The sequence below is a fragment of the Lepidochelys kempii genome, chromosome 2 (genome assembly GCF_965140285.1).
Source record: "Lepidochelys kempii isolate rLepKem1 chromosome 2, rLepKem1.hap1, whole genome shotgun sequence".
Taxonomy (NCBI): Eukaryota; Metazoa; Chordata; order Testudines; family Cheloniidae; genus Lepidochelys; species Lepidochelys kempii.
The window spans coordinates 194,845,499-194,871,962 of record NC_136381.1 but is presented as its reverse complement, the minus strand read 5'-3'; the positions used below and the strand labels follow the sequence as shown (position 1 = coordinate 194,871,962).

The window sequence follows — 26,464 nt, the reverse complement described above, 5'->3', positions numbered from 1 at the left end:
ATTGTATATGTAGCAACCCTGTTTCAGAATGACTTTTGTGTATTTATATATAAAAATATATGACCGCTTGTGTCCCATTATTATACACATTACCTTGATATACTAAATAAGATGACTAGTATGACATGGCCTATGAATTATAGGTTGTATATGTGCTAGTTTATCTAAAGTACATTAATTATACACATTGAATTTTTAAATGTGCATATGGACATAAATGAGAAAGAAAACGTTTTAGCTGTAGATGTACCGATGCCAACATATACTAGAATTGCACACAGGCATCAGCGTACCATGCTGCAGTGTGAACTGAAGGATCTTTCTCTTCCTTCTGTGCAAAAAGTCTGAGCTATCAGCTTGACTGAATAGAGAATAGTTTCAAAAGAAAAGACTGTGACAAACACTCAGTGGTACTAAAGTGGAAGTACAACCTTGTCTACATACAGATTTGCTCTGATTTAATTAAAGGTGTGTTTTTAAACCAATTTAGTTAAATCAGTGCAAGACTGTGTGTACTTTTATTTTGGTTTAGGATTGGTTTAAGCCTATAAAAATGAGAGATTCAGTTCAACTGGTGAAGTTTGGCTGTAGACAAGACCTTCCAAACAGCAAACGCTGATCAGATAAGAATGAAAGCAGATCTTGCCAACAGTGATTATACCCCAGAATGGACAGCTAATTTAGCAATATTCATCAATGTTGCATTATTTCCATCATGAAGAAGTCAAAGGGAAAGCTGCAATTTCCCATGATAATTTGCAGCAGGAGGTCCAATCTGGTTATACAGGTAATGCAGTTGTTACCTTTTGCATACGATGACAAAGCAGGTGACTTTCAAAGTTATTTTAAGTTGTTTTAATTATGCTGGTCAATTTCTCATTAGTTTTAACTACAATATTTCAAAAAGGAAGTGAATTTACCTTTCAAGAACTTAAAGACCTTAAATCACACATTATCCTATACTAGTCTCAAAACATCAGCTTCCGACTCAATGTTTAAAAATACATTTAAGACACTAAATCATTAGAAGTTGTAATTTCTCTTTTTAATTAGACAAGGTGGTAGTTTGGAATCTGAACATGCAACTTCTATTAAAAAGTGTGAACATTCAAAGCACCTTCTCTCAAACTTTTTCTATTCAATGTGCTTTTGAATGAATTTTGCATTTAATTCCAATTTCTCAATTTACCAAAGATATAAATCATTCATCTTAACAAAACAGGAAAGAGAGTTAATAGAAACCTCTCACTCTACTGAGCTTACATAGACAAGGAACTAATCATCTGCTATAGAATTTTGTGTTGAGGAGCTGACTGCAATGTTAACTGCAGGCTGTAAGATAGTAATTTTATGGTCCTGCACTGCAACATTGTACATTTCCAAACAAGATAACTCACTCACCTGCCTCCCGTTCTTTCTTTTTGAATTTTATTCACATTTGTCTCCTTTTATGCAAGTCCTTTAAAAGCAGTAACTTCTCAGGTGACCAAATGCTACTCACTTATGTGGGCCAAGACCTGACAATACTGAACTAAACTCATTGGTGCGAAGAGTGATAAATTCTGCATATGCCCTATGTAAATCTCCTCTTCAATGCCTACAATTCATATAATTGAACTGCACATAGCTAAATTTAAATTCACTGGAACTATGAAATATATGAAAATCATGTTTGAATGAAGTGATAAATATTTTCAGACATTTTGTTAAGTGATATCCTGGTGGTATCTGTGTATTATGTTAAAAGATTACTCCCTATAGTTCTTTGGAAACTATATATTATTATTAAAAAATGCCACAGAGTTTGCCACAGCCTGTTTGCAACAACAAACACTGAAATACCTATAGAAGTGTGTAAATAAAGGAGACACAAAAACGGATTCTTTCAGTATAAGATGGCTAGTTAATGAACAAGATGGAGTGCTGGGTACAGAAAGAGTAGTTTAGTAGATGTTGCAAAAAGAATTTGTGATCAACACAGCTCCCACTGAAATACAGAGCAAAAAATTCCCACTGAGTTCCCAGTGGTAGTGGGTTTTTTTTGGTCCGTTGAGACATTTTAGGGATGAAGAAATATTTCACCCGTGTGTGATCATGTTGCATTCTAGTTGTGAAAAAAGCCAATTTTGTTCACCCTTAGCATTAGACCAGAAGTTGATTTACTAGCAGAAACTGCAGTAAAAACTCAACCATAAAGATTATGGTTATTATTAACATCTACTGCAAAGGATTCGGTTTATAATGCAAGTATCAAGTTACGCTGAACATAGTAACTACATGCATTACGTTAAGTTACTTACCAGTTACCTGTAGCAATTCATGTCTTGGTTATAAACCTTTTAAAAATAAGTCATTTATACAAGGTGCCATTAACTAAATTAAGAAAAATATTAACTATCCTTTATCTGAAATTCTCTTACTTCGATCCAGTGGTGGTGAACATCCATTGTGCCTAGCATGACGTGGCCTGTTGCACTCATACCTGAACAGTCCGTGAATACTACTGTATGTCCTAATAATGAAACACAGTTTTTAGTCACTTTCCACAACTATGTAAGCCTTAACAATACTATTGCGTTTCACCAACAGTAAATCTTCACAACACAGACAAAAGTAAGTAGAAGCTTTTGCTACTCCCATCAATTGGAAACTCTCGTTCTGAAAGCTTAAATTCAAGGATTTTTCTACACGAAACTTGACCTAGTATTTTCCTTCCCTCCCCCTGCGTAGTTTCACTACTTAGAGTCTTATCTTATAGAGAGACTATTTTTGGACAACTATCAATATTGGGACAATACCATATTTAAACAACTCACAGAACACTGTATGCACTCAAGAAACAAACCATTAGATCACTATTATTTGTATTAAATAAAGTAACTTTAAGCTGAATATGGTAAATATTGCCCAGATCACCACTATAACATTTCCTGGGGGGCACCCAGGGTTGTGAGACACCTCTCTACCACTTGCCCTTAGAGTGAAGAAGCCTTGTCTGTGCCTGCCATGGATCAGCTCCCCAACCTCATCAGCCTCTGGCAATATAAGCACTCCCCTCTAGGCCTCTGTCACTCTGTAGGTTAGTGATAGGCATGCTCCAGCCCTCCAAGTATCTCCTTGGAGTGTCCAGCCCCCATCTACTGGCCACTTGCAGTATTCACTGATTTGCTGCTTCCAAAGAAACAGTACATCCCAGCTTACCAGTTGCACCTCAAATCACCACTCCACTTAACTCACAGTGTTTAGGTTCGTTTACAGTGACATCAAATGCAAGTTTAACAAAGCACAGAGATTCAAATAGTAACAAAGAGAAATATTGTAAACCAAAGGTTACATATTAAATAAAATCATAACACACAATCTAGAGCCAGACTTAATTAACAAGATACTCTCATGTCTAGTACAGTATTGCTCACCCAAAATCCTTGCAGTGCTTTACAGCTAGGTTGGCTGTGACCCTTTTTTCATGAGACATGCATGCTGCCAGTTTGCGTCCTAGATGAAGGATTTTGCACTCCAAAATAAAGCAGAGCAATCCTTTGTCTTTATTCATAGAGGACACCCCCCCCCCCCGCTGTTAGTTTCCTCCTGCAGATTTCCTCTCTTGCAGATTTTCCAATCTCTCAGTTTGCACCCAGCTCAGTATGCAAATAAGCATACAATACACAAATGGCCAGACAAGGAGACAGGTATCTGTTACCTCCTTCTTGAAAGGAACATCTCCATGGTACATCACCTCCTGGTGACCTGCCTTAAGTTCAAGACCTTAAGAGCATAATTTTCAGTACAGATACATAACTTCTTAAATATTATATGTACATGGATTTCACAATGGATTATGACAAGCAGTGGATAACTGGCTCTCAGCAGAGACCTCACACGCCACCCTTTGGTGAACTTTTATGCAGATATCTGACCCCAGGTATCCCTATATTATGTGTATATTATTGTGTATGATAATCCTTGATCATACACATTGTAAGGAGAGTGGTCACTTTGGATAAGCTATTACCAGCAGGAGAGTGAGTTTGTGTTGGGGGGGGGGTGAGAAAACCTGGATTTGTGCTGGAAATGGCCCACCTTGATTATCATACAGATTGTAAGGAGAGTGATCACTTTAGATAAGCTATTACCAGCAGGAGAGTGGGGTGGGAGGAGGTATTTTTTCATGCTTTTTGTGTGTATATAATAAGATCTTCTACACTTTCCACAGCATGCATCTGATGAAGTGAGTTGTAGCTCACGAAAGCTTATGCTCAAATAAATTGGTTAGTCTCTAAGGTGCCACAAGTACTCCTTTTCTTTTTGCGAATACAGACTAACACAGCTGTTACTCTGAAACCTATATACAATCCTACACACCCTCTGTGCTGTTTGATAGCCTTCTCTCTCGCCGACATAATGCTGTGCACACGAGTGCTTACAGCGGCAAAACTTATGTCGCTTGGGGTGTGTGCTTTTTTCACACCCCTGAGTGACAAATGTTTTGCCCTCAGAAGTGTTTGTGCAGACATGGCATTAGTTTTCCATGAGAAAGACAGAGTTGAAAGGAACACTCCCAAGGAGTCATCTCAAAAACAGGGATAAAAGGAAATAAAAGTATTCTCATAATGACCTCTACCTACCTGTAAGACAGTAATTATTCCTGGGGGTGGGAGAGAAGGCTGAGAATGCGGACACAGTTAATCATCCGAGTATTCATCTAGGGCAGAGGCCAAATTTGCAGGGTCCAAGGAATAATTATATACACAATCGTATATTAGCATATTGATACTTCTCATCGATAAACATTACCTTTCCAAGGTTCTTTATAGGGTTGAACAATGTGGGACAATCTCACCTGTCTTTTAATTTAATAAGTGAGTTCTCAAGTGAACGAATGATTATTCAAAACTGAGAATCTTGAGAAAGACTAAGTGTGATGCCATGTGTGCTGGCCAAAAGTTATTGCCATAGATCAAGCTGCTGTATCAGAGGAGTCACATCGTAACCTGAAAGTGTTCAGAGATGCTCAATCCTTCTTGGACAAGAGATTTGATTTCAGAATGTAGGTCTTCTGGAATATGATCTACAAGAGAAGATTACTTGACCCAAGTAAAAAAAGTTCTTAGAAGCCCTACTGGCCAGGTAATTGGGTATTCTGAGAGTTAGTAATCCATCTTTTTGTCTCCTTGTCCCCAAGGAAAGATTATAATTACTACAACAACTTACTCATTTCCAGGGTAGCAGAGACCATAAGTGAACCCAGTATCTAGTTCTGGTTCTAATGGCCTGTGATGGGATGTTAGATGGGGTGGGATCTGAGTTACCCAGGGGAAAGAATGTTCTGTAGTATCTGGCTGGTGAATCTTGCCCATATGCTCAGGGTTTAGCTGATCGCCATATTTGGGGTCGGGAGGGAATTTTCCTCCAGAGCAGATTGGAAGAGGCCCTGGAGGTTTTTTGCCTTCCTCTGTAGCATGGGTCATGGGTCACTTGCTGGAGGATTCTCTGCTCCTTGAAGTCTTTAAACCACCATTTGAGGTCTTCAATAGCTCAGACATAGGTGAGGTTTTTCGCAGGAGTGGGTGGGTGAGATTCTGTGGCCTGCGTTGTGCAGGAGGTCAGACTAGATGATCATAATGGTCCCTTCTGACCTTAGTATCTATGAATCTATGAACTTTTGTCCTGCCTGGGGCACCTGTTAGTTTATCATTCTTCTTGGACACTGGTGGCATGGATGAAGCAGAGAGCCACAGATCTCAGGTAGTTTCAGAAGTCCCTCTGACAGAAAAAGCTATCTTAGAGTCATTTGTCTGGACTGTGTAACTATTTGTGGGATTTCTCCTCCATAGTGCAAACAGGCAAATGTAGTTCTTTCACCTGTCTATCCAATGAACCTTAAATAACTTGTATTCATCAAGAGGTAAGACAGAAGCTGAGTCTAGTGTCATCTAGGTCAGGAGAGCTAAAGATGGAGGAAGGAGCTTCTAATCCTTTACTGCAGGGGTAGCCAACCTGTGGCTCTGGAGCCACATGCAGCTCTTCAGAAGTTAATATGTGATTCCTTGTATAGGCACCGACTCCGGGGCTAGAGCTACAGGCTCCAACTTTCCCATGTGCTGGGGGCTGCTCACACTCAACCCATGGCTCTGCCACAGGCCCTGCCCCCACTCCACCCCTTTCCACACCCTCCCCTGAGCCTGCCTTGCCCTTGCTCCTCCGCCCCAGAGCCTCCTGCACGCCACGAAACAGCTGATCAGGAGGTGCAGGGAGGTAGGGGGAGGTGCTGATCGGTGGGGCTTCTAGTGGGTGGGAGGCGCTGGGAGGAGCTGATGGGGGGCTACTGGTGTATTACTGTGGCTCTTTGGCAATGTACGTTGGTAAATTCTGGCTCCTTCTCAGGCTCAGGTTGGCCACCCCTCTTTTACTGAAAATAACTTCCCAATGATTCACCCTTTCTAATCCGAAGGATCCTCTTGAAGAGCAGCCATCGCTACCCCTGTGAGTTGATCTGGGACACTCTGATGACAATACATCTTGATTCCTACATGTATACTTCTCTGAAGGAATGCAAAGAGACGGGGCATTAAGCCCAGGTTCACATGGGCCATAAGAATAAGGGGGTTGTGTATAGGAATCTCAGGTTCTAAAGCAGGGGTGGACAAACTATGGCCTGTGGGCTGGATCTGGCCTGTCAGCAATTTTAATTTGGCCCTTGAACTTCTGCAGGGAGCAGGGTCTGTGGCTTGCCCCACTCCAGCACTCTAGCTGGGGAGCAGGGTTAGGGGCCACTCTGCACGGCTCCCAGAAGCAGCAGCATGTCCCCCCTCCGACTCCTACGTGTTGGGACAGCCAGGGGGCTCTACTCCGCACACTGATCCCGCAGCTCCCATTGGCCAATGGGAGCTGCAGGGGCGGCGCCTGTGGATGGGGCAGCACACAGCAGAGCTGCCTCGCCGCACCAGTGCGTAGGAGGCAGAGGGGGGACATGCAGCTGCTTCCAGGAGCTGCTTGAGGTAAGTGCCACCTGGAGCCTGCACCCCTGAGCCACCCTCCCATGCCCCAACCTCTTGCCCCAGCCCTGATCCCCCTCTGTCCTAGCTCAGAGCACTCTCCTACACCCCAACCCCACCCCAGAGCCTGCAGCCCCACCCCATGTCCCAACCCCCTGCCCCAGCCCTGATCCCCCTCCCACACTCCAAACCCCTCTGTCCCAGGCTGGAGCCCCCTCCTACACCCTCACCTCCAGCCCCACCCCAGAGCCCTCACCCCCGCCCCACCTGCCCCAGCCTAGAGCCCCCTCCCACACCCTGAACTCCTCATTTCTGGCCCCACCCCAGAGCCCACGCCCCCATCCACAGCCCTCACCCCCTCCCGCACCCCAACCCCAATTTTGTGAGCATTCATGGCCCGCCATACAATTTCTATACCCAGATGTGGCTCTCGGGCCAAAAAGTTTGCCCAGTCCTGTTCTAAAGTGTCTGTGCCTTCATACCTAAATGTTTCTCTGGCAAATAAAATACAACTCAGTATTTGGAAGCATGGAGTTGACTCGCGTGAAGACTAAAAATACTGGATCCTAAAGCAAGGGTTAACACTTAGTGTACAAATCAGCATGCCAATAAAAAAAATAAATAAATCAAATATATTGCATCTATGGCTGCTTTATTTACAAGGAGTGTACTTTCAGATATTCAAATACTCAAACCTCTTTTGAGGTATTCATTAAGCATTTGTGTTTAATATGGCCAATATGAATGAATGTCAACTATATAATGTGACAGTAACAAGAAATGCTAAGAATCATATTTATAGTTATATTTTGTGATCACTTTGATATGTTGTGACTATTTTTCACCTGTCATTATTAAACATGTATAAACATATGTATATTTACTGTAAGATTGATAGTATGAATACCTTAAATTGTGAGTTTCTGAATATCTGAAAGTACAGTCTTTAGATGAGTCAAGATGAAGATTTCAAGCTGAAATAAGCAAGTACTTTTAAATCCTGATATTGTAGACAGTTACTAGACAATCGTCAGTATTGAAATAAAATAACTTGAATTTTAAACTATGTATCACTGCTAATTTCTTAAGTAACTCAGGCAGGTTGTTCTATGCTTTCATGAAGAACACCATAAGATTCATGCTTATCTTTACATGATTACTATATCATGACACACAAAAGAGAAAAGTAATAGGAAATATACCTTTAACGTTCCTTAGTACTTCTGGACTCTGCTGAGCTAAACGACCTAGACTGTGTAGCTGGCTACAACGATGGGCAATACCCCAGCTTCTTTGCCATCTAAAGAAAAATTACTTGAGAATATATCACTCAGTCTTTTAAAAGGATTTTTTAAAAAAAATGTAAGACAGTGCCCAAAGTGTGCTAAGATCTTTACAATAAAACAGTAATTCATAGCAACAAAAATCACAGTCACTGGAGAGGAATAAATAGCAAATAACCCAACTGGGAATGTGTATAAAGTGATCTGAGTCATACACTACTCAAATTTTATATATAAACCAATAATTAAGGTAATTAAAATGGAAAATGTAGAATTTCTTTTGCAGTGAGTGCCATATTGAAGATGGTGCAGGTGAAATGGGGAAAAACAAACTGAAAAAAGCTAAAAACTATAACCTGGATATGCAAAAAGCAGCTATTTGTTTCTCTGGATACTTTCTTTGTATTTTTTCTATGCACAGAAGGGAGTTCAGTACAAAAGTTTTATTCATAAAACCTTACTGATTTCTTAGAAGAGGACAAAAGGTTAGGACTGTAAAGTCTATTGCAGCCTCAGCCCTGTTCCTAAAAAGACTTACACATGTACTTTATGCAGTGAGTATATAGCCCTGGAGCACGCATGAAGTTGGCGCCTGGAGTACCCCTGGAAAAAAGTTAGTGGGTGCTTAGCACTCTCCGGCAGCCAGTGCCCGCCTTCCTCCCCAGCGCCTCCAGTCCACTGGTGGCTCTGCCAATAAGTGCCTCTCGCCCAATGTGATCAGCTGTTTCATGGCATGCAGGAGGCGCTTGAGGGGAGAGGGGAGGAGCAGGGACAAGGTGCACTCAGAGGAGAGGGCGGAACTGGGTGGGATGAGGCAGGGTGGAGGCAGGGCCAGAGCAGGGGATTGAGCGCCCCTGGAGGAAGCCAGCGCCTATGAGTATGTCCATTGATTTCAATTGGGTTACTCACACAGCATAAAGTTAAGTAGGTGTACTTACAAGTAACTAGCCCTTAATTACTCAGTTATACAGGCGCTTTACAGCCAAGCAAGGGGGAAAGATTCCCCTGGAGAGTTTAGCCAAGTATTTAGATCATATACTGAATGGGTTGATTTGGCTTGCTATTAGGGGAACTATTGTACTGGAATTGAAAGTTTTATGTGCATGTACTATAAGTAAGGAGGAAAAACATCTCTAAAAAATTTCCTGCATCATATCGTGCAGAAAGTAGTGTCTTTGTTTTTTTTGAATGTCCAGTCAGAGTAAGTTATCCATTCATAAGAACGGCCATACTGGGTCAGACCAAAGGTCCATCTAGCCCAGTATCCTGTCTTCCGACAGTGACCAATGCCAGGTGTCCCAGAGAGAATGAACAGAACAGGTAATCATCAAAGGATCCATCCCCAGTCGCCCATTCCCAGCTTCTGGCAAACAGAGGCTAGGGACACCATCCCTGACCATCCTGGCTAATAGCCATTGATGGACTTATCCGCCATTAATTTTTCTAATTCTTTTTTGAAATCTGTTATAGTCTTGGCCTTCACAACATCCTCTGGCAAGGAGTTCCACAGGTTGACTGTGCGTTGTGTGAAAAAAATACTTCCTTTTGTTTGTTTAAAGCCTGCTGCCTATTAATTTCATTTAGTGGCCCCTAGTTTGTGTGTTATAAGAAGGAGTAAATAACACTTCCTTATTCACTTTCTCCACACCAGTCATGATTTTTATAGACCTCTATCATATTCCCCCTTAGTTGTCTCTTTTCCAAGCTGAAAAGTCCCATTCTTATTAATCTCTCCTCATACGGCAGCCGTTCCATACCCCTAATAATTTTTGTTGCCCTTTTCATAGCTGGATTCATACAGATGTTTATGATTTATAATATTTAACTGAGACATTAGGATAACTTTTGCTGCTATCAAAATGTGCCTATATTAAAACCACAAAAATACATGAACTTTAATTCACCTTCTGTTCAGGTATTACAGCATGTGTATATTAAAAAAAAAAATCATTCACCATTTTGAGATCCCCTCAACACTGACACAGAACAGGCAAGTTAAGGATAATGTTTCAGATAGTGATTAAACTCTGAGGTTTCTTGGTCACTATACCCTCAACATTATGTTAACAGAGTTTACAATTATGGGCCAGATCTTCAGCTTGCCTAGGTCCCTTTTCAGTGTATGTAAAACTGCCTCAAACATAAAACTGACTGTTACCACAGAATAGGAGAATCCTCAGTTAGCATAAAGCCAGCGTAGCAATTCAGCATCAGGGGCGCAGAGGGATGGTACCAGGCAAGGGCCCTTATGGGACAACTACAGCAAGGCATAACTCAGATCAGCCTAAGAGCTACTCCATGTTACACTTTCAGGCTTCTTTGACCCTCAATAGCTCCAGGATTGGGGACTCAAAAAAGGTGGCTTAGAGCCTGCACCCTCTGCTAAAATGTTCCAAGCATAAGCTTGAAATGGCTGAGGATCAAGCCCTTTATTTACTTTTAAAACCTCCAACCATGTTAGTATTGACCTGTAAGAGGTAGAAGTAGCAGTTTCCCATTAAGATATAATTACTTCTCAGTTCAAAAAAATTTCTGAACAGGAAGCTGCATTTTTTTGTAAATGTTTTCATTATAATGTGAACTTTCCATAAAATCTAACAATATAGTATTACAGTATTTTGATAACTGACTATGAAAGAAAAAATTAAAAACCACAAACAAGCAAATTTCATTCTATGTTCAGAAAGATTCTATCAACTTGTTTTGATTTGGTTTTACTATGCAGTGAGGACTTCATAGAAGAGCTAGTCTTAGGAAATAACCTTGGATCGAGCGATCATGAGCTAATTAAGTTTAAATTAAATGGAAGGATAATCAAAATCAGCTCATCAACTATGACCTTTTATTTCAAAAGTGCAGACTTTGGCAAATTAAGGGAATTAGTAAAAGAAGTCAACTGAAAAGCTCAAGGACTTAAATGTGGAGGAGGCTTGGAATTTCTTCAAAATCAACTTCTAGCAGGGCATTTTGAGTCATGAGTTGACTCAGCACCCCGTCACTCAAATCCTCACCAGTATACATTAATTGGGACTGGACTGAAAGACAGGTAGTTGGCACAGTGTGCCAATTAACTGAGTAAAGATATAGCTCAAGGCTAATTGGGTAGAAGAAACCCCTGCAGCTGGGACTATATAAGTAGACAGGAAGGAAGTGCTAGGGAGGAGAGTAGGAAGGAAAGCAGTAATAGACAGGACGGGCTGCTGCTAAAACTCCACCCTTTCCCCAGAAGCAAGTGAGGAAGCTGGCTACTGATTGTAAGCAGTATGTAAATAACGCTCCAGGCTGTGGCCTTCTGAAGGAATATAAAGCACAGTGGTGTTTAAGACAACTTGGAGTTGTTGTGGATAGTCACTGAGGCTGGAAATGACTCTCAGGGGACCACTCTATGACACAACTATGCAAAAGTTATCTGAAATTTGCATCCCAAGCAAAGGAAAAAAGCTTGTAGGGAAAGGCTCCAACTAGCTGGATGAATAGCTACCTCAAAAAGATTATTAAGAGTAAGCTGAGAGTTTGTAAGGAATGGAAAAAAGGGTTGATCAATAAAGAAAGCTACATCTGGAGGTTATAAAAATGTAAGAATAGTTAGAACTATAAAAAATCAAGATGAATTAACTCTTGCAAAGGAAATTAAAATCTTTTTAGTTTACATAAAAATAGAATAAGGAAGGGTGGAATTGGGCTGCTATGCAGTGAGGATGGGAAGGAAATTAAAGATAATCTAGATATGACTCAGAAACTAAATGAATTCATTGCCGGGTTTCAATAAGGATGATCATATGGAACATGTGCATGAAGGCAGTATAGTTGATGAAAGAGTCTGTGTAGAAATGGAAATTACTACATCTGAGATGGAAGAAAAACAGATCTTAACGTGCTCGGATCAGGGGCCTGGATAATTTCAATTCCAAAATATGAAAGAACTGGAACATGAGACTGTTAGTCCAGTAGCAAGGATTTTTAATTAAGTCAGGGTAATCCCATATGACTGGAGAATAGCTAATGTCAGACCTATATTTAAGAAAGGTAAAAGAAGTTATCCAGGCAGTCAGAACAACAGGTCAGTAACTAGTATGCAAGGCTTTAGAACAAATTGTGAAGGAAAGAGCAAGTTCATGGGAGATAAAATGCTAAAAGGACATAATGCAACATGGATTTACCAAAAGTAGATCACATCAGACTAACGTGATCTTCTTTCAGAAAATCTCTTATTTTAGATGAGAGAAATGGAGTAGATCTTATATACCTGGACTTCAGTAAAGCATTTAATATGGTACCAAATGAGAAATTATTAGTTAAATTAGGGAAGATGGGGATCAGTACAAGATCTGTAAGATGGATAAGGAACTGGTTAAATGGGGAGAAGGCCACGGGTTGTGCTGAAAGGTGAACTATTGGACTGGAGGGAGGTTACTAGTGGAGTTCCTCAAGAATTGGTCTTGGAAACAATCTTTTTCAATATTTTTATTAATGACGGTGGCACAAAAAGTATGTGTGAGCTAATGAAATCTGCTGAGGATACTAAGTTGGGAAGCATCGTCAATACAGAGGAAGACTGGAACATTTTACAGGAAGATCTGGATTATCTTGAGGACTGGAGTGACAGAAATGGGATGAAATTCAGTAAGAAAAAGCTAATAAGAATTTTTGCTACAAGCTAGCAGCTCGTCAGTTGGAAGCAACAGAGGAGAAGAGAGACCTGGGTCTGTGGGTTGGATCACAGGATGACTGTGAGCCACCAGTACGATGCGGCCGTGAAAAAGGTAAATGAGATCCAAGAATGCATCAGGCAAGGCATTTCCAGTAGAGATAGACATATTAATGCCATGTACAAGGCACTGATAAGACCTCATATGGAATATTGCGTACAATTCTGGTCACCCACGCTCAAGAAAGATGAATTCAAACCAGAAAAGGTGCAGAGAAGAGTTAATAGGGTGATCAGGGGAATAGAGGGCCTAATCTTATGAGAGGAGACTGGAAGAGCTTGACTTGTTAACTTTAGCAAAAAGAAGGCTGCTCTCTAAAAATGTATTAGGGCAGTAAATTACCAGGGAGGGTGAAGAGCTATTTAAGATAAAGAGCAGTGTTGGCACAAGAACAAATGGATATAAACTGACCACAAACAAATTCAGGCTGGAAATTAGAAGTTCCTAACCATGAGATGGGCGAGGTTGTGGAAAAGCCTCCTATTGGGAGTTGTGGAGGCAAACAACTTAGTTAGTTTCAAGAGGGAGCTGTACAAATGTATGAGTGAGATTGTATGATGGGGTTGCTTGTGACAGTAAGGGGCAGCTCAGTCCAGTTTGTCTGATGTTCCTAAAAGCTCATGCTTCAGGTTTTTAGCCAGCCACCTGCAGGGGTCAGGAAGGGATATTTCCCCAACCCCCTACTTCCTCCCAGTGGATTCTGGGTTTTCTGAATATCACTCCTGTGAAGCATCAAGGACAGCCATGGCTGGAGAGGGCCATTTGACATGGAGGATCAGGACTCTGAGGTGGCACCAAGCATTCTCTCTCTCAAATGCCTGGCTGGCTGGTTCTCGCTCCTATGCTTAGGGTCTAACTGATCGCCATATGTGGGGTTGGGAAGGACCTTGGGGGTTTTTCACCTTCCCCTGCAATGTGTGGGTGTGAGTCACTTGCAAGGATTATCTGTATTCATTTCATAAGTATTTCCCATTCATTTCACTGTCATAGGTGCACCTTGGTCCCTCCTATTTTCTGCCTGTGGCACATAATAGTCTAGTCTTCTGTGGGCTGAAAAATACTTGAGTTTAATTTCAGTTGTTGGGTTACTGTGTGGCTGTTGGCGACTTGTGATAGATAGTCAGACTAGATGATCTGGTGGGCCCTTCTAGCTTTAAACTCTATGTTACTGCACTAAACAAACCTAAAAGCTATTTAACTCAAAACTTTCACAATATACCCTGAAGAGATGCATTTTTGTTCTCAAATATTAACGACTTGTATTTTCTAAGAAATATTTTGGAGTAAAGAAACCCAAGTACAGAACCCCGCCTGGTTTTTAAAGCTATTACAATATTCCCTCCGTGGACTCTTGTTTCTGATATTTTTGACAACAATACCTTTACTAAGTATTCACAAGTTGTCAATAAGTACCATATGTAGCATCAGAAGAAAAGCTAAGTTGTTTAAGCTAAGTTAGTTATATAAGAAAGCTCAAGCCCCGATTCAGGAAACCAATTTTATCCAGCAAAGTACATAAACACATGATTAGGTCCTATTGACTACAACAGAACCGAACCACATGCTTAAGTGTTTTCCTGAATTGGTGACCATTCTACTAGGTAGTACAATCTCCTGACTTTTAAATGCAAATTTTTAGTCTCATACAAGTCTGATGAAAATATTATCTTATTCAGTGGAGTTCTGCCTTTATGATTACATATAAAACAGACATTTTGCTGGAATACACTTTTTTAAAGCTTAACTGCATTACTTTGTTTTTAGACTGTGGCCTTACAAAATTGTAAATGATGCTAGTTTTGACACTTAAGTTAGATCTTCTGTACTTCATTACCTGATATCAGAGAGCTGTAGCTGATGAGTGAGTTCATCTTTTAAACGGTTTAATTCTTCCCTAAGTGGTAAGCTGTTTCTCAGCTTCTTTACTGCACTTTTTTCACTATTATCTAACCAGGAGCTGTAAAAAAAATAAATAAAAAAAATGGCTATTCAAAACCATATTTCTCAGGCACATTGTACTGCTATGTAAAAACATTAATGTCTACTTTAAGACTTATGTCAAGTTACCAGATCAGGTAATGTTTTAAAAATCTATTTTTAGGGTAACATTTCTATTATAGTATAACCAACAGATAACTGTAGATCAGTCACTGAATCATGTTCCCACGGGTCTAGAACACTTCGAAAGCAGCTTCTTAAGAGATTTAATGGATAAAACATTTTGAAATGATCTAGTTTATTATCATCAACATGTTCCCATTACGCCTCTGGTGTTTAGGGCAGTGACGAAGCTCCTCCACTACTGTCTGTTTTCTGGCAAGTCTTTCAATGGCTCCCTAGCTGTGTCCCAGTTTTTTTTTCAACTCAGCTTCCACAGCTCTTCTCCATGTTTTTGCGTGGCCTCATTTTCACTTGCCTTCAGGTGTCCATTTTAATGCTATTCTGGTAATGGAATCAGTTTCCATTTGAAGCACATGGCCAATCCACCTCCAGTCCTCCTCCTAACGATGGTGCTCATATCTTCTTGGCTGCACTGTGTGAATAGGTCTTGGTTTGAGATTGTACGGAAGCGACTCATAGGAGGGTCATGAAAGGTCAAGTGCCCTCCCAGAGGCAAGTCTGGGCGGGGAGAAGGGGCGGGGCCAGAGCCGGAAGTGAAGGAGCAGGGCCAGAGTCTCTTTTAGCCACATTTCCTGGGATGCTACCAGTGCAGTGCAGTGTCTCGGCTGACGGGGAAAGCACCTGGCTGTGGCAGCAGTAGGCTGCCCCCCACCATAGCTCAGCTTCTGGCATGCTCAGAGTCGGCTCCTGTCCCAGAAGGACAGTGGCTGCTGCCACTCCCTCCCGTGGCTCCACTTCTGGGGACAGGAGCTGACTGACCATGCTGGGTGGGGAGGGGGCACAGATTTGCTCAGCTGCTATCCTGGAAGCTAAGCCTGGGCAGGAGGCAGCCTGCTGCTGCCACAGCCAGGCATTCTCCCAGGCAGCAGCCAAGAGTGGCTCTGCCCTGCTCCCTGCCTGGCTCTACCTGCCAGGCAGAGCAGCCAAATGTGCCGGAGGAGGAGCCAGCACAGCGAGAGCACAGAAATCCCCTCACAGGTAATGTGGGATAGGGAGAGCATGGGGGCCCTGGGCTAGGGTGGAGACACATGGGGAGGTCACGTATCCTCCCCTTTAGCTGGTGCTCCCGCTCCCCCAATAGTGGGGGGGCACCAGTCGTCATAAGAATTTTTCTGAGGCAGGTTGTATGGAATGAAGACAGTTTGGACATGTCATACTTTCTTATTCCCCAGCATTCTGCACTATAAAGTAGTGTTGAAAGTACACAGCTCAGATAAACCTTGAGTTTGGTTTTGGTGTTGTATATTGATGATTTCCAGAGACTGTATTTGAGCTCCTAAAGGTGTTCCTGGCTTTACTGATTCTGTTCTGGATGTCCTGGCTTGTTCCACTGTTCTGGCTGATGGTACTGCCCAAGCATGTAAATGTCCCTACATTGGTGAGAGCATGATCCTCTATCCGTACTGGTGATGGTGAGCCAATATTAAAGGTCACGATACGTCTTACTGCGGTTGATTTTCAATTTGCTGGATGAATGTGTTGAGTCGAGTTGTTTTTTCTTGTATACAGTGTTGGGTATGTGATAGGAGAGAGATCATCTGCGAAGTCCAGGCCTTCAAGGGATGTGAAGGGTGTTAATGCCTTGATAGGTCTTCTCTTGTACGCCGCATTACCCAGTCGATGGCAATATTGATGAGGACTGCAGACATGATGCACCCCTGATGTACTCCTATTCTGACTTCAAAACTGAGCTCATGCAACTGAGCACATGTAAACATGATTTACATGTGATCAACACTACATGTAAAGTTGGAAAATTAGCTTGATGATGTCGATTATACAGAGAGGGATTCCATATGCCCGCAGAATGCACCATAGGCTGGTCCTGTGAATTCTATCAAAAGCCTTCTCAAAGTCTATGAAGTTTATCTAGAGTTGCCATAGCCATTCTAAGCATTGTTCTATTATGTTTCGTAGAGTGAAGATCTGGTCTGCGCATCCAGGCCCTTTTCGAAAACAGGCTTGCTCTTTTCTAAGAACGCTATCAACTGCCTCTAATATACACTGGACTATGATCTTACACAATACCTTTGCTTGGCACAGATAAGTGTGATACCACACCAGTTATTACAATCACCGAGTTCCTTTCTTTGGTATCTTCACTATAACCCCATTGGTCCACTCATTTGGCACTTTTTCCCTTTCCCAGACAAATGTAAATAGAGGGGCCAGTATAGATGCTGATAACTCAGATTTTACCTTGAACAATTCTGCAAGTTATCCTTGCCAGGAGCTTTCCCATTTTTTTAAGGATTTGATGACTTGAATGATCTCTTTCGGAGCTGGGGTGTCTGTGTTGATATCAAGATCTTCTCCCTCCTGAATGTTTGCTTCCTCTATAGGTGGCTCCCTGTTCAGCAATTCTTTGAAATGCTCTGTCCAGACCATTTCTTGTTCTTTTTCTGATGTCAGTAAGTGGCCTTGTTTGTCCCTGATGAGAATGTTTGTTGGCGTCTCCTGTTTGCCACTGATAAGCCATGTCATTTGATAGACTGTTCCTTGTTCAACATGAGCAGTTGCATCCTCTGCTTGTGTTGCCAGATTATCAATATAATGTCGTTTGTCCGCTCTCACAAGGCGTTTAACCTCCTGGTGTGCCTTGCTCTACTACTTGTGGTATTTGTCCTTTAGCTTCTGGGATTGTGTGTCTAAAACTTTTTTCTTCAGGGCTTGTCTGGTTTATCTGGCATTCCACGTGCTGGGTGTAATCCACTCCTTTCTTCTTTTCTGCCGGTAGCCTAGACAGGCTTCACTGCTTTGTTTATAGATTGTCCCACTTTTTGTTGATCTCCTCATTTGCATTCCCCCCCTTCATCAAGGGCTGCAAGTTCCTGAAACCTGTTCTTTAACTGCAGAACAAAAGCTTTCTGTATTTCAGGGGATTTTAGCTTGTCAATATCATAACATCTATGTCTCTTGTTTGGTGGAGGCTGTCAAAAGGTGGTGGTCTGCTCCCCTTCTCACTTTCACATCTGTCAGCAAGTGTCGTCATTTGCCATTGATCATCGTATGGTCAATCTGGTTCTTATTTCTGCCATTTGGAGAACCTCATGTCAGCTTGTGAATTTCACAATGTTGAAATAGGGTTCCGCTGATGCCTAGATCATTCAATATTGCAGAAATCAACAAGCCTCTCCATTTTCATTCATGGTGCCACACTCATGTCTTCCCATTGCTCTGTCGTTGTTTGTGTTGTCCTTACTCACCTTGGCATTCAGGTCTCCCGTGATAATAGTTAGGTTGTAGTGTGGTACTCTCTCTAACTACGCCTATAGTGCAAGGTAGAATTTGTCCTTTGCTTCTTCATCACTGTCATTTGTTGGAGCATAGCACTGGATCGGGGTGATTACTGTGTTTCCCTTTCAGTCTGGCTCTCATAAGACTGCTGCTGATTGACTTCCACTCAAGCAGGGACCGCTCCACTCCCTTCTCCAAAAAGATGGAAACCACCTCAGAATGTTGTCCATCAATACAGCAAAGTTTCTCCCAAGGCTGCTGTTAATCTTTTGTCTGGCCCCTCCCCTACAGACCAGTCCGGCATGGTTGAACCTGCCAGGAGCAAAAGTCCTTGCTGAGCCAGACTCTGGGGATTGTTACAGCATGCGAGCTGTCTCGCCATGACAGGGCACGGACACCAGAGGGCAGTTAGCCAATACAGAAATACTAAATTTGACCACTCTTGTGGCAATGAAATGTGTTCGAGCTCTTTCCCAAGTCTTTGTACCAACTATGGCATGACAAAACAATAGTCTGACACTTCAGTGCCACAGAAGCTCCCTCTGTGTATGTTATCACAGCTCTCAATGCACCCAGAGAATGCATAAATTTATTGAGTTACTTTAAAACCACAGAAAGAAAAGGAGGACTTGTGGGTTAGTCTCTAAGGTGCCACAAGTCCTCCTTTTCTTTTTGCGAATACAGACTAACACGGCTGTTACTCTGAAACCTTTAAAACCACAGCTATACCTTACTGGCAAAGTCAGCTACAAATTGAAAGTCTTTTGAGCCCTATTGGTACCGAATGAGTTTAAGCACTATGGGAGTATTATCATGCCTCATTTAACCACAGAAGTCAGCTTCAAGAACCACATACTGAGAACATGCTCATAGCACTACAGCAATATTGATACTGTATATCTAGCTGACTGCTCTGAAAGGATGGAAGTAGAATGATGAGATCTATCCCATCAGACCTACACCACCATAGAAAATGCCAACTCAGTCTTGCTGTGAAGTAGGACCAGCCTTAGGGAAAATAGCACCCTGGGTGAACTTGTATTTTGGTGTCCCTGGCCCCCACTGCCTCCCTGGGCTCCCCACCCACACCCATTGCTCTGGCCCTCACTGCCTCCCTGGGCTCTCTACAACGGGTCAGCAGCCTAAGGGGAGGTACAGTGACAGGAAGGCACCAGAGAGCTATGGTGGCAGGGAAGCATGGTGACCAGAGAGCCCCGGAAAGGAGAGAGGGAACCAGAGGAGTACAGATAGTTTGCTTGTGTGGGAAGGCAGGGGAGGGGTAGTGACACGTAGTGAGGGGTAGGGGGCTCCAAAAGGGCAGATCTCTCCTCACACCCCAATACTAAGCATCCCCAATATTAAACTGCCCCTTCCCAGTCCCACAGAAGGGGGGCTATTGGGGGGCAGGGAAGATTAAAATGCACTCCAGTGCACTGGAGTAGCTAGGATGGGTGGTGATGGAGGAAGGGTCACTCCTGAAATATCTCCAACCCCCTGCAGTGACAACTTCCTTTGGGATGAGCAAGAGAAAGGTGGAGCCCCTGAGAGCTGGGGAACTGGGTGGTCAGTGTGTGGAATGGGGGAGGGGAGAACCTCAAAGACCTGGGGGATACCCTGAGAACTGGGGAGAATGGGGGGGCCCTGAGAACTGGGAGGCTGGCACCTGGGGGGCAGATACAGGGGCTTCCTGGAACCTGGGGGGTGCGGGGGGGGGGAAGAGCTGGAAGCCCTGGGAGGCCCTCTGAGAGCTGGGACATGGGGTCAGGAAACCCCCTCCCCCTACTCTCTCTTGCAGTTTCAGAGAGAGAGAGAGAGAGAGAGAGAAATTTCAGAGAAGAGGCCAGAAATTTCTAGTTCCCACTGGTTGGCTGAGATGCCACACTCATTTTCTATTGGGAAGCACTGCTTTCATTCAGGCCACCCATGGAAGGAGGCCCAGGCTGGGACAGTCCCAGAGGGTGAGGGGAAGAGCTCATTGGCTTGCAGAGTGCAGAGGTGGGACTGGGAGGTGGGCTGGGAAACCAGGTGTGGTGGCAAGCAGAGGGCATCTGCTCCGGAGCAAGGAGGTGGGCTCTCCTGTCATGCCAGGCTGCAGCCAGCAGGCAGCAAGGGGGAGCCTGACACCCTTGCTTCTTCACCAATGGTACCCTCCTGACTACAGCACCTTGGGTGGTTGCCCAGGTTGCCAACCCCTAACGCCTGCCCTGATGTGAAGGATGAGGTATCAATTCTGACTCATTTGAGGCCAAATTCTCTCCAGACTTATCAGAACCACTGGGACGTAATGCTCACACTGACATCTCTGATCATCTCACAGCCTAGTCAATCGTGATCCTCACTGAAGCAGGACACAGCAATCATGCCTACTTGTGAGGGATACAGTATGACCACATCCACCTTTTTTAAAGCTGCAGGGGGCCCTTCTCAATCTGAAAGAGAAAGGGAAGCAGACAGAAAACACACCTGATCCAGAAAATGTGCTGAGAAGTATGCCACTGGCGCTTCAAAGATAAAGCGCAGCAGTGATATACACTCTTTTCACACTCGGAGGAGCAAGACCTTAAGGGCACTGAAGATGCCCTTGCATTAAGGTCAGTCTATGAAGCTCAGTGATGTTCCAAGGGGAATGAGACATAAGTGACTGAAGCTGCTGAATGCCTCTGATGTACCTATAAGTGAGAACTTGAGCTCCACAAAAGCTGTGCACCAACTGCCACACAAGTTGCTCTGAAACCTCTGGTATTATTAGAGATGCACTCTATTACCTCTAGCTGTTCTGAGGGGAGTGAAAGGTAGAGACCTGAGGATTGGTGTGGTTTACACGAGCAGCTCTAAAACAACTCTGTCAGATGTCAGTGCCTCTGAAGACTAACACAAAAAGTTGTGGTGTGTTTTGTGTTTAAATTTAAGGAAACTGACAGCAGAGCCAAAGGATATAATAGAGCGCGGGGAGAGATATGAGGGATGAAATACTTTGATACCTCACATGAGATAGGATGAACACTGATGAGTAGAGGTCACAGTTCTAGGGTTCCTTCGTCACTGATAACCCATCAGAAATGAATTGACTTCTGGAGCATACAGGTATGGCTGTAGGGCAGGGGAGGGAAACAGGGCAATCTAAATATCTAAGCAAGGACAATGTGAAGTACGTACAACAGCACTTAATTTTAAAACCGTGGGTGCTTTTACCAGGCCCACTGAACCAAAAGAGAGGGATCTATTGAGTGCAAAATCTCAGGTCTTAGCAGTTGTGTGCAGTGCACTAAATACAATTAAGGCCACATCTACAAAATTAAAAATAGCCCATTACTTTTGTGCTGCACAAATGTGAACAGCAAAATGCAATTATACTAGTAATACTAGAGCATTATTTTACAATCCTAAGTAACAAGAGAAAAATTATTCCACTATCACATTCCATATTTTAGTGACATTTCAGATATGAACGTTTTCAGATACCACTCCTTTTATGAACTTGTTTTCTGAGCTGAATCCATACCATTAGCCAATATTTTGCCCTGATTGTGATGTGTGTGTCAAAGTCATAGCATTAGTGTTCATGGTAATTGTGAATTTGAATAAAGTCCACATTGAGGCCACCCTGCAGTCGCAGCTCCTGTCCCCACTATGAGCATCGTGACCGGACACATTGTCACAGCACCACTCAGGTTTGGCCCATCCATCCCTCCACAGACGGAGACAGAAGAGCAGCCATGCCAAACCTGAGGGGCACTATGACCACTCAGAGCCCCTGCAGGCTACCTGTCTTTGCATGCCATTCAGCCCTCTGGCTGAGAAGCTGCTAGTCCAAATCTCTTTCAGTTTAACAAAACGTTCAAGCGTAATCCAAACTACCAAAAAAATCAATCTATCCTCTGGGCCCCTGCGCTTAACCCTTTCCTTGGGTTTCGCTGCTTTTCCTCAGTTCTGATATCAAGCACTGTCTCATTGAGTCTAAATCTTCCTGAGGCCTCTAGCCTCCACTATTATCTGGCACTTTGGTTCTTGGCAGAAACAGCCACAGGAAGCAGGTGGGTCTTCTCCCCAACGCTGAACTCTCTCAGCCTATTTATAGGGCCCAGGTGTCTGCTGAGTTATCCCCAGATTTTTTTTGTCCCCTCTCTCTGGCTGATAATGATCTAATTTCCACCCATGTGGAATTTAATTTTGTAGATGTGGAAATATGCCCAACTGGCCTTTAACCCTTTCTTGTCAGTGATGGGGATTTCAGTTGATTACAGGAAGGTATTTTGACTGATCTGTAATTTCGATGCAACTTCAAGCAGCAGATGGACTTCTCAGGGCTTGCCCACATGGAGACCACTGTGTGGCAAGCCAGGGTGTGACTCTACAGTACACTAGCTTGCCATGCAGTAACTGGCCATGTGGACCTTGCTAATGCACAACAAAAGATCTGTAGTTCTGTGCAGTTCATCAAAGCACACTCTGGAATTATTCATGCACAGTAGCAGTCCGCATAGTCAGTCAGTGAGTGGCCAGCTAATGTGCTGTAGATTCCTACATGGCAAGCCAGAGTGTGAAGTCTCAGTGTAGACATGACCTAAGTCAACAGTGTATATTGTTTTCTAGTCAGAATATAGATCGATAGGAAATGTTATCTTTACTACACACACACAAAAACCCCCTCAAAACAAAACAGTAAATGATGCTTGTAATATTGGTCAGAAACCTGATAGGTAGAGCTTTTGCTATAACTGGAAAAATATTTGAGACACTCAAAGATTAAAATCAATTATTTCTATGAGATACTTAATGATCTCCTTTACTCTATTTACCCTTTTCAACCATTTCAGCTATCCAAATGCCCACTATACACAACTGATTGATTGCAGTTTCTTGTTTTTACAAGAGCAATATTATACTCCACCGCTAAGAGAAAGTACTAAAAACTCAAGCATGAATATAAAACAGATACAAGAAAAAAGTCCATCTTCAAATGACAATTTATACAAATCATGAAGTAATCATAACAGGCTCATGATATAGAAGAAAAGGATGTACAATTACACACAGACAGAAAACAAAACTCATGTACAATTTAGATCTGTTATGTGTTTTACAGTAGTACAATGACCTTATGTGCTAGGTATCATGCTCTCTGCCTTGAAGAACTTAAACACCACACATTTTGCACTATATTATATTCAAGGGAATAAAAATTAAATTGTATAATGCTGTTTATTTTAATTCAGTCATTTTTAAAAAGTGTCTCATGATCAGCATTTATTTCTTCAGAAATCTGTAGTAAGCTTATTCAAGAGTTATAAACAATTAAGAGTACTAAGCAATTTTCAGCAGTTGATTTCTAAATCACACTATAATGCATTTTGTGTAAGTTAACTGCATATATTAAATTGCCAAAACTTTGGATATTTAAGATGGTGCCCGAAGGCTGAAACAGATGTTAGGCACAGCAAAAACCACACAATACAGATATAAAGCATTTTTATAGGGCTCTATAACATGGTACCCAATTGATGTCTTGACTTGCATAGATTTAAATGTATTATTTTGTGTTCTGAAAGCTCTAAGTATATTACAAGTGATGTAAAATACTGAGTTTTAACACCTGAAATCTGTTGACTCCCCTGATGAATCTACAGTGGTATTCCACAGCAAACTAATGAAAAACTAGGATTAAACATCCACATTTGAAACAATCATTGACTATGAGCCATGACATTCTTTGCCCATCGTTCACCAGTCGATGATTAACTGCAGTTGCTCATCTGAGCACCCTTCAATTACATCACTATAGGGTAAGGAACAATACTTGGGGTGATAAACATTTTGCAGTTTGTCAAAAATTCTTATCCTATTTTACCACTATTAAAAGCAGACTAATGTATATTACAAAACAGTAGTTTAGTTAAATAAAAACCTTTACCTACATTAGAGTAATTTCCACCCTCTGGGCTTGTTCTAGTTCTTCCTCAGGATCCTTGAATCCAGTAAATGAATAATAAGTCTTGTCCCATTTGATAGGCCTATAAAACGTCCCTTTTACTTCTTTGTGAGGTTGAGAGTTCACGCTTTGGACATGCTCAGTAGATAAGCTGCAGGAGTTGAGAATGTCTAATACTGTGCTTAGTAAGTCCCTGGTGTGCAAAGTAAAACTGACGGCTCGAAAACCTATAAAAAACGCAACCCTCAAAACAATTAATATTGCATTCAGCTGAATAGCTGAACTTTTAGATGCATTCACATTGTTTCATTCTTGTCTTAAAGTTGAAACAAACCATACATGTATTATATGATAAGTTTCACAGTGAAATTATAACATTTATTTAACAAGTACTATAGACTTCAAACTATTAGCATGGCAGAAGGCATCAGAATATAGTTTAATATTTACAATTGTACAAGTCCAGAGCTATAACTATTAGGATATTTCAACTATTTGGCTCAGTGGGTAAGTCTGAAGCTTATCTGCAATTGTGACAAATAGAAAATAAATATGAAGGAGGCACAAACATTTCTATTGCTTTAACTCCAACAGTTTTGTTCGAGAGCCCTTTATGTAAGATTTATTAACAAAAAAAATACTACTTTGGATTACATATACTGTAGACAGGCAAGGATCTAAGACTACTTCACAAACAATAAGCCTCAACACCTATGAAATTCAAGAAACAAGCATTACACTTGTTATACACAGAGGTGTAAACTAAGGCACAGAGATGTTAACTGGCTCGCACAGTGCCACAGCAAGTCACTGGCAAAAGCAGGAACAGAACCACATAGATCCAGTCCCTCCTGTTCTAACTACTAAACAACCCCCCTTTATTCTTATATCTAAGTGGCTCAAATATACCACTATTTTTCTCTGCAGGCTAGTATGATTTTCTTCTTCTAGCAGAATGATCACTCAAAATTCATTTATGTGAGAATTTTCTGACCACTAGAAAAACAGAATATGAATTAAAATACAGCCTAACATGTCAGACAGAATTGTAAAAAAAATCTGAGGAAAATTCAGAGACAAGCATACCAAACTTGCCAGTGAATCATCCTACGTTCTCTTAAGCGAATATTAACTGAAATTTACAAACTGCACTTTAAAATGTACCTCTGCTGCTCTTGGTCATTCAGCACTTCTATAACATACTGAGAGTCTACATGCTACAGCTAGACCAAATAATGAGAAAATAAAAGTAACACCCTAAACTATAACTATCTTCAAGTTATACACAGACAGTTGAATTAAAAGCATTGATAGCTGGCAAGTATGTCAGGGTATTATTTCAATTTCATTGTAAGATTATTGACTGGACTCCTACTTACATTTAAACCCATTATAACCACTCGCTCTTAAAAAAGATTTTCCATTAGAAGAATGTGTAATTACCTGGGATGGCCTTTAAGGGCCTGATACAATGCCAATTGACATCAATGGGTAGTAGATAAGGCACTATAAAAAAGGGGTGAATAGTACAAAACTATGGAATGCATTTTCAGTATTTAATTTTGCAAGAGAAATTATCAGATTAAGAAAAAGCACCTGCAGCACTGAAGGATTCTTGGACATCAGAAGAGTTTTGCTCTCTCTCTCTCACGTAAAAAGTGAGTTGAGTTGGCTTAAAAGACTTAAATCCTGGTTTCTGGAGATTCTCCAAATAGCCATTTAACCTCTTAAGAGAGTTTTCATTGATTTCCTGTAGAAAACAAAATAAGAGCCACTGTAAATACTTAATTTTGTCTGCTTTCTCAACATGGCATATTTATTTAAAAGTAGGCTAACAGTGTTAGTTTAATAAGATACAACTAAATGTCAACGTATTAAACGTAGTTCACAATTCCATGAAAACACATCAGTGTATTCCACATAGAAAGGTGACTGAGTAATTTCATTAAAAATTTATCTTCATTGCATGAATAGTTGACTTGATGGTAGATAAGAGTAAAACAGAAGTTAAAGCATATATAATGTTCAAGATAGCTTCCAAAAACAGGTAAAAAATTAGGTTTGATTAAAAGTAAAAGGTCATTCTTTGTAAGGGCTGTCAGAGGTTTAAAAAAAATAAAATGGAGTGTTGCATTAGTTCTATGTTTTGTATGGTTCAAGACTCCAGAGTGTCAGGGAAAGCAATGTATA

General features: G+C 41.7%; 1 protein-coding gene across 4 annotated transcripts in view; it reads right to left on the bottom strand.

Moving 5' to 3' along the window:
* Positions 1–26,464, bottom strand: part of TCAIM (T cell activation inhibitor, mitochondrial) — a 54,510-nt gene that overhangs the window by 14,845 nt on the left and 13,201 nt on the right. For all 4 annotated transcript variants that reach the window (XM_073333346.1, XM_073333347.1, XM_073333349.2 and 1 more), the window contains 5 exons: positions 25,871–26,024; positions 24,261–24,501; positions 14,822–14,944; positions 8,198–8,295; positions 2,421–2,512 (listed from right to left, as the gene is read on the bottom strand). In XM_073333346.1, coding sequence (XP_073189447.1) covers positions 2,421–2,512; positions 8,198–8,295; positions 14,822–14,944; positions 24,261–24,501; positions 25,871–26,024 — 708 coding nt within the window. The remainder of the gene's footprint in view (positions 1–2,420; positions 2,513–8,197; positions 8,296–14,821; positions 14,945–24,260; positions 24,502–25,870; positions 26,025–26,464) is intronic.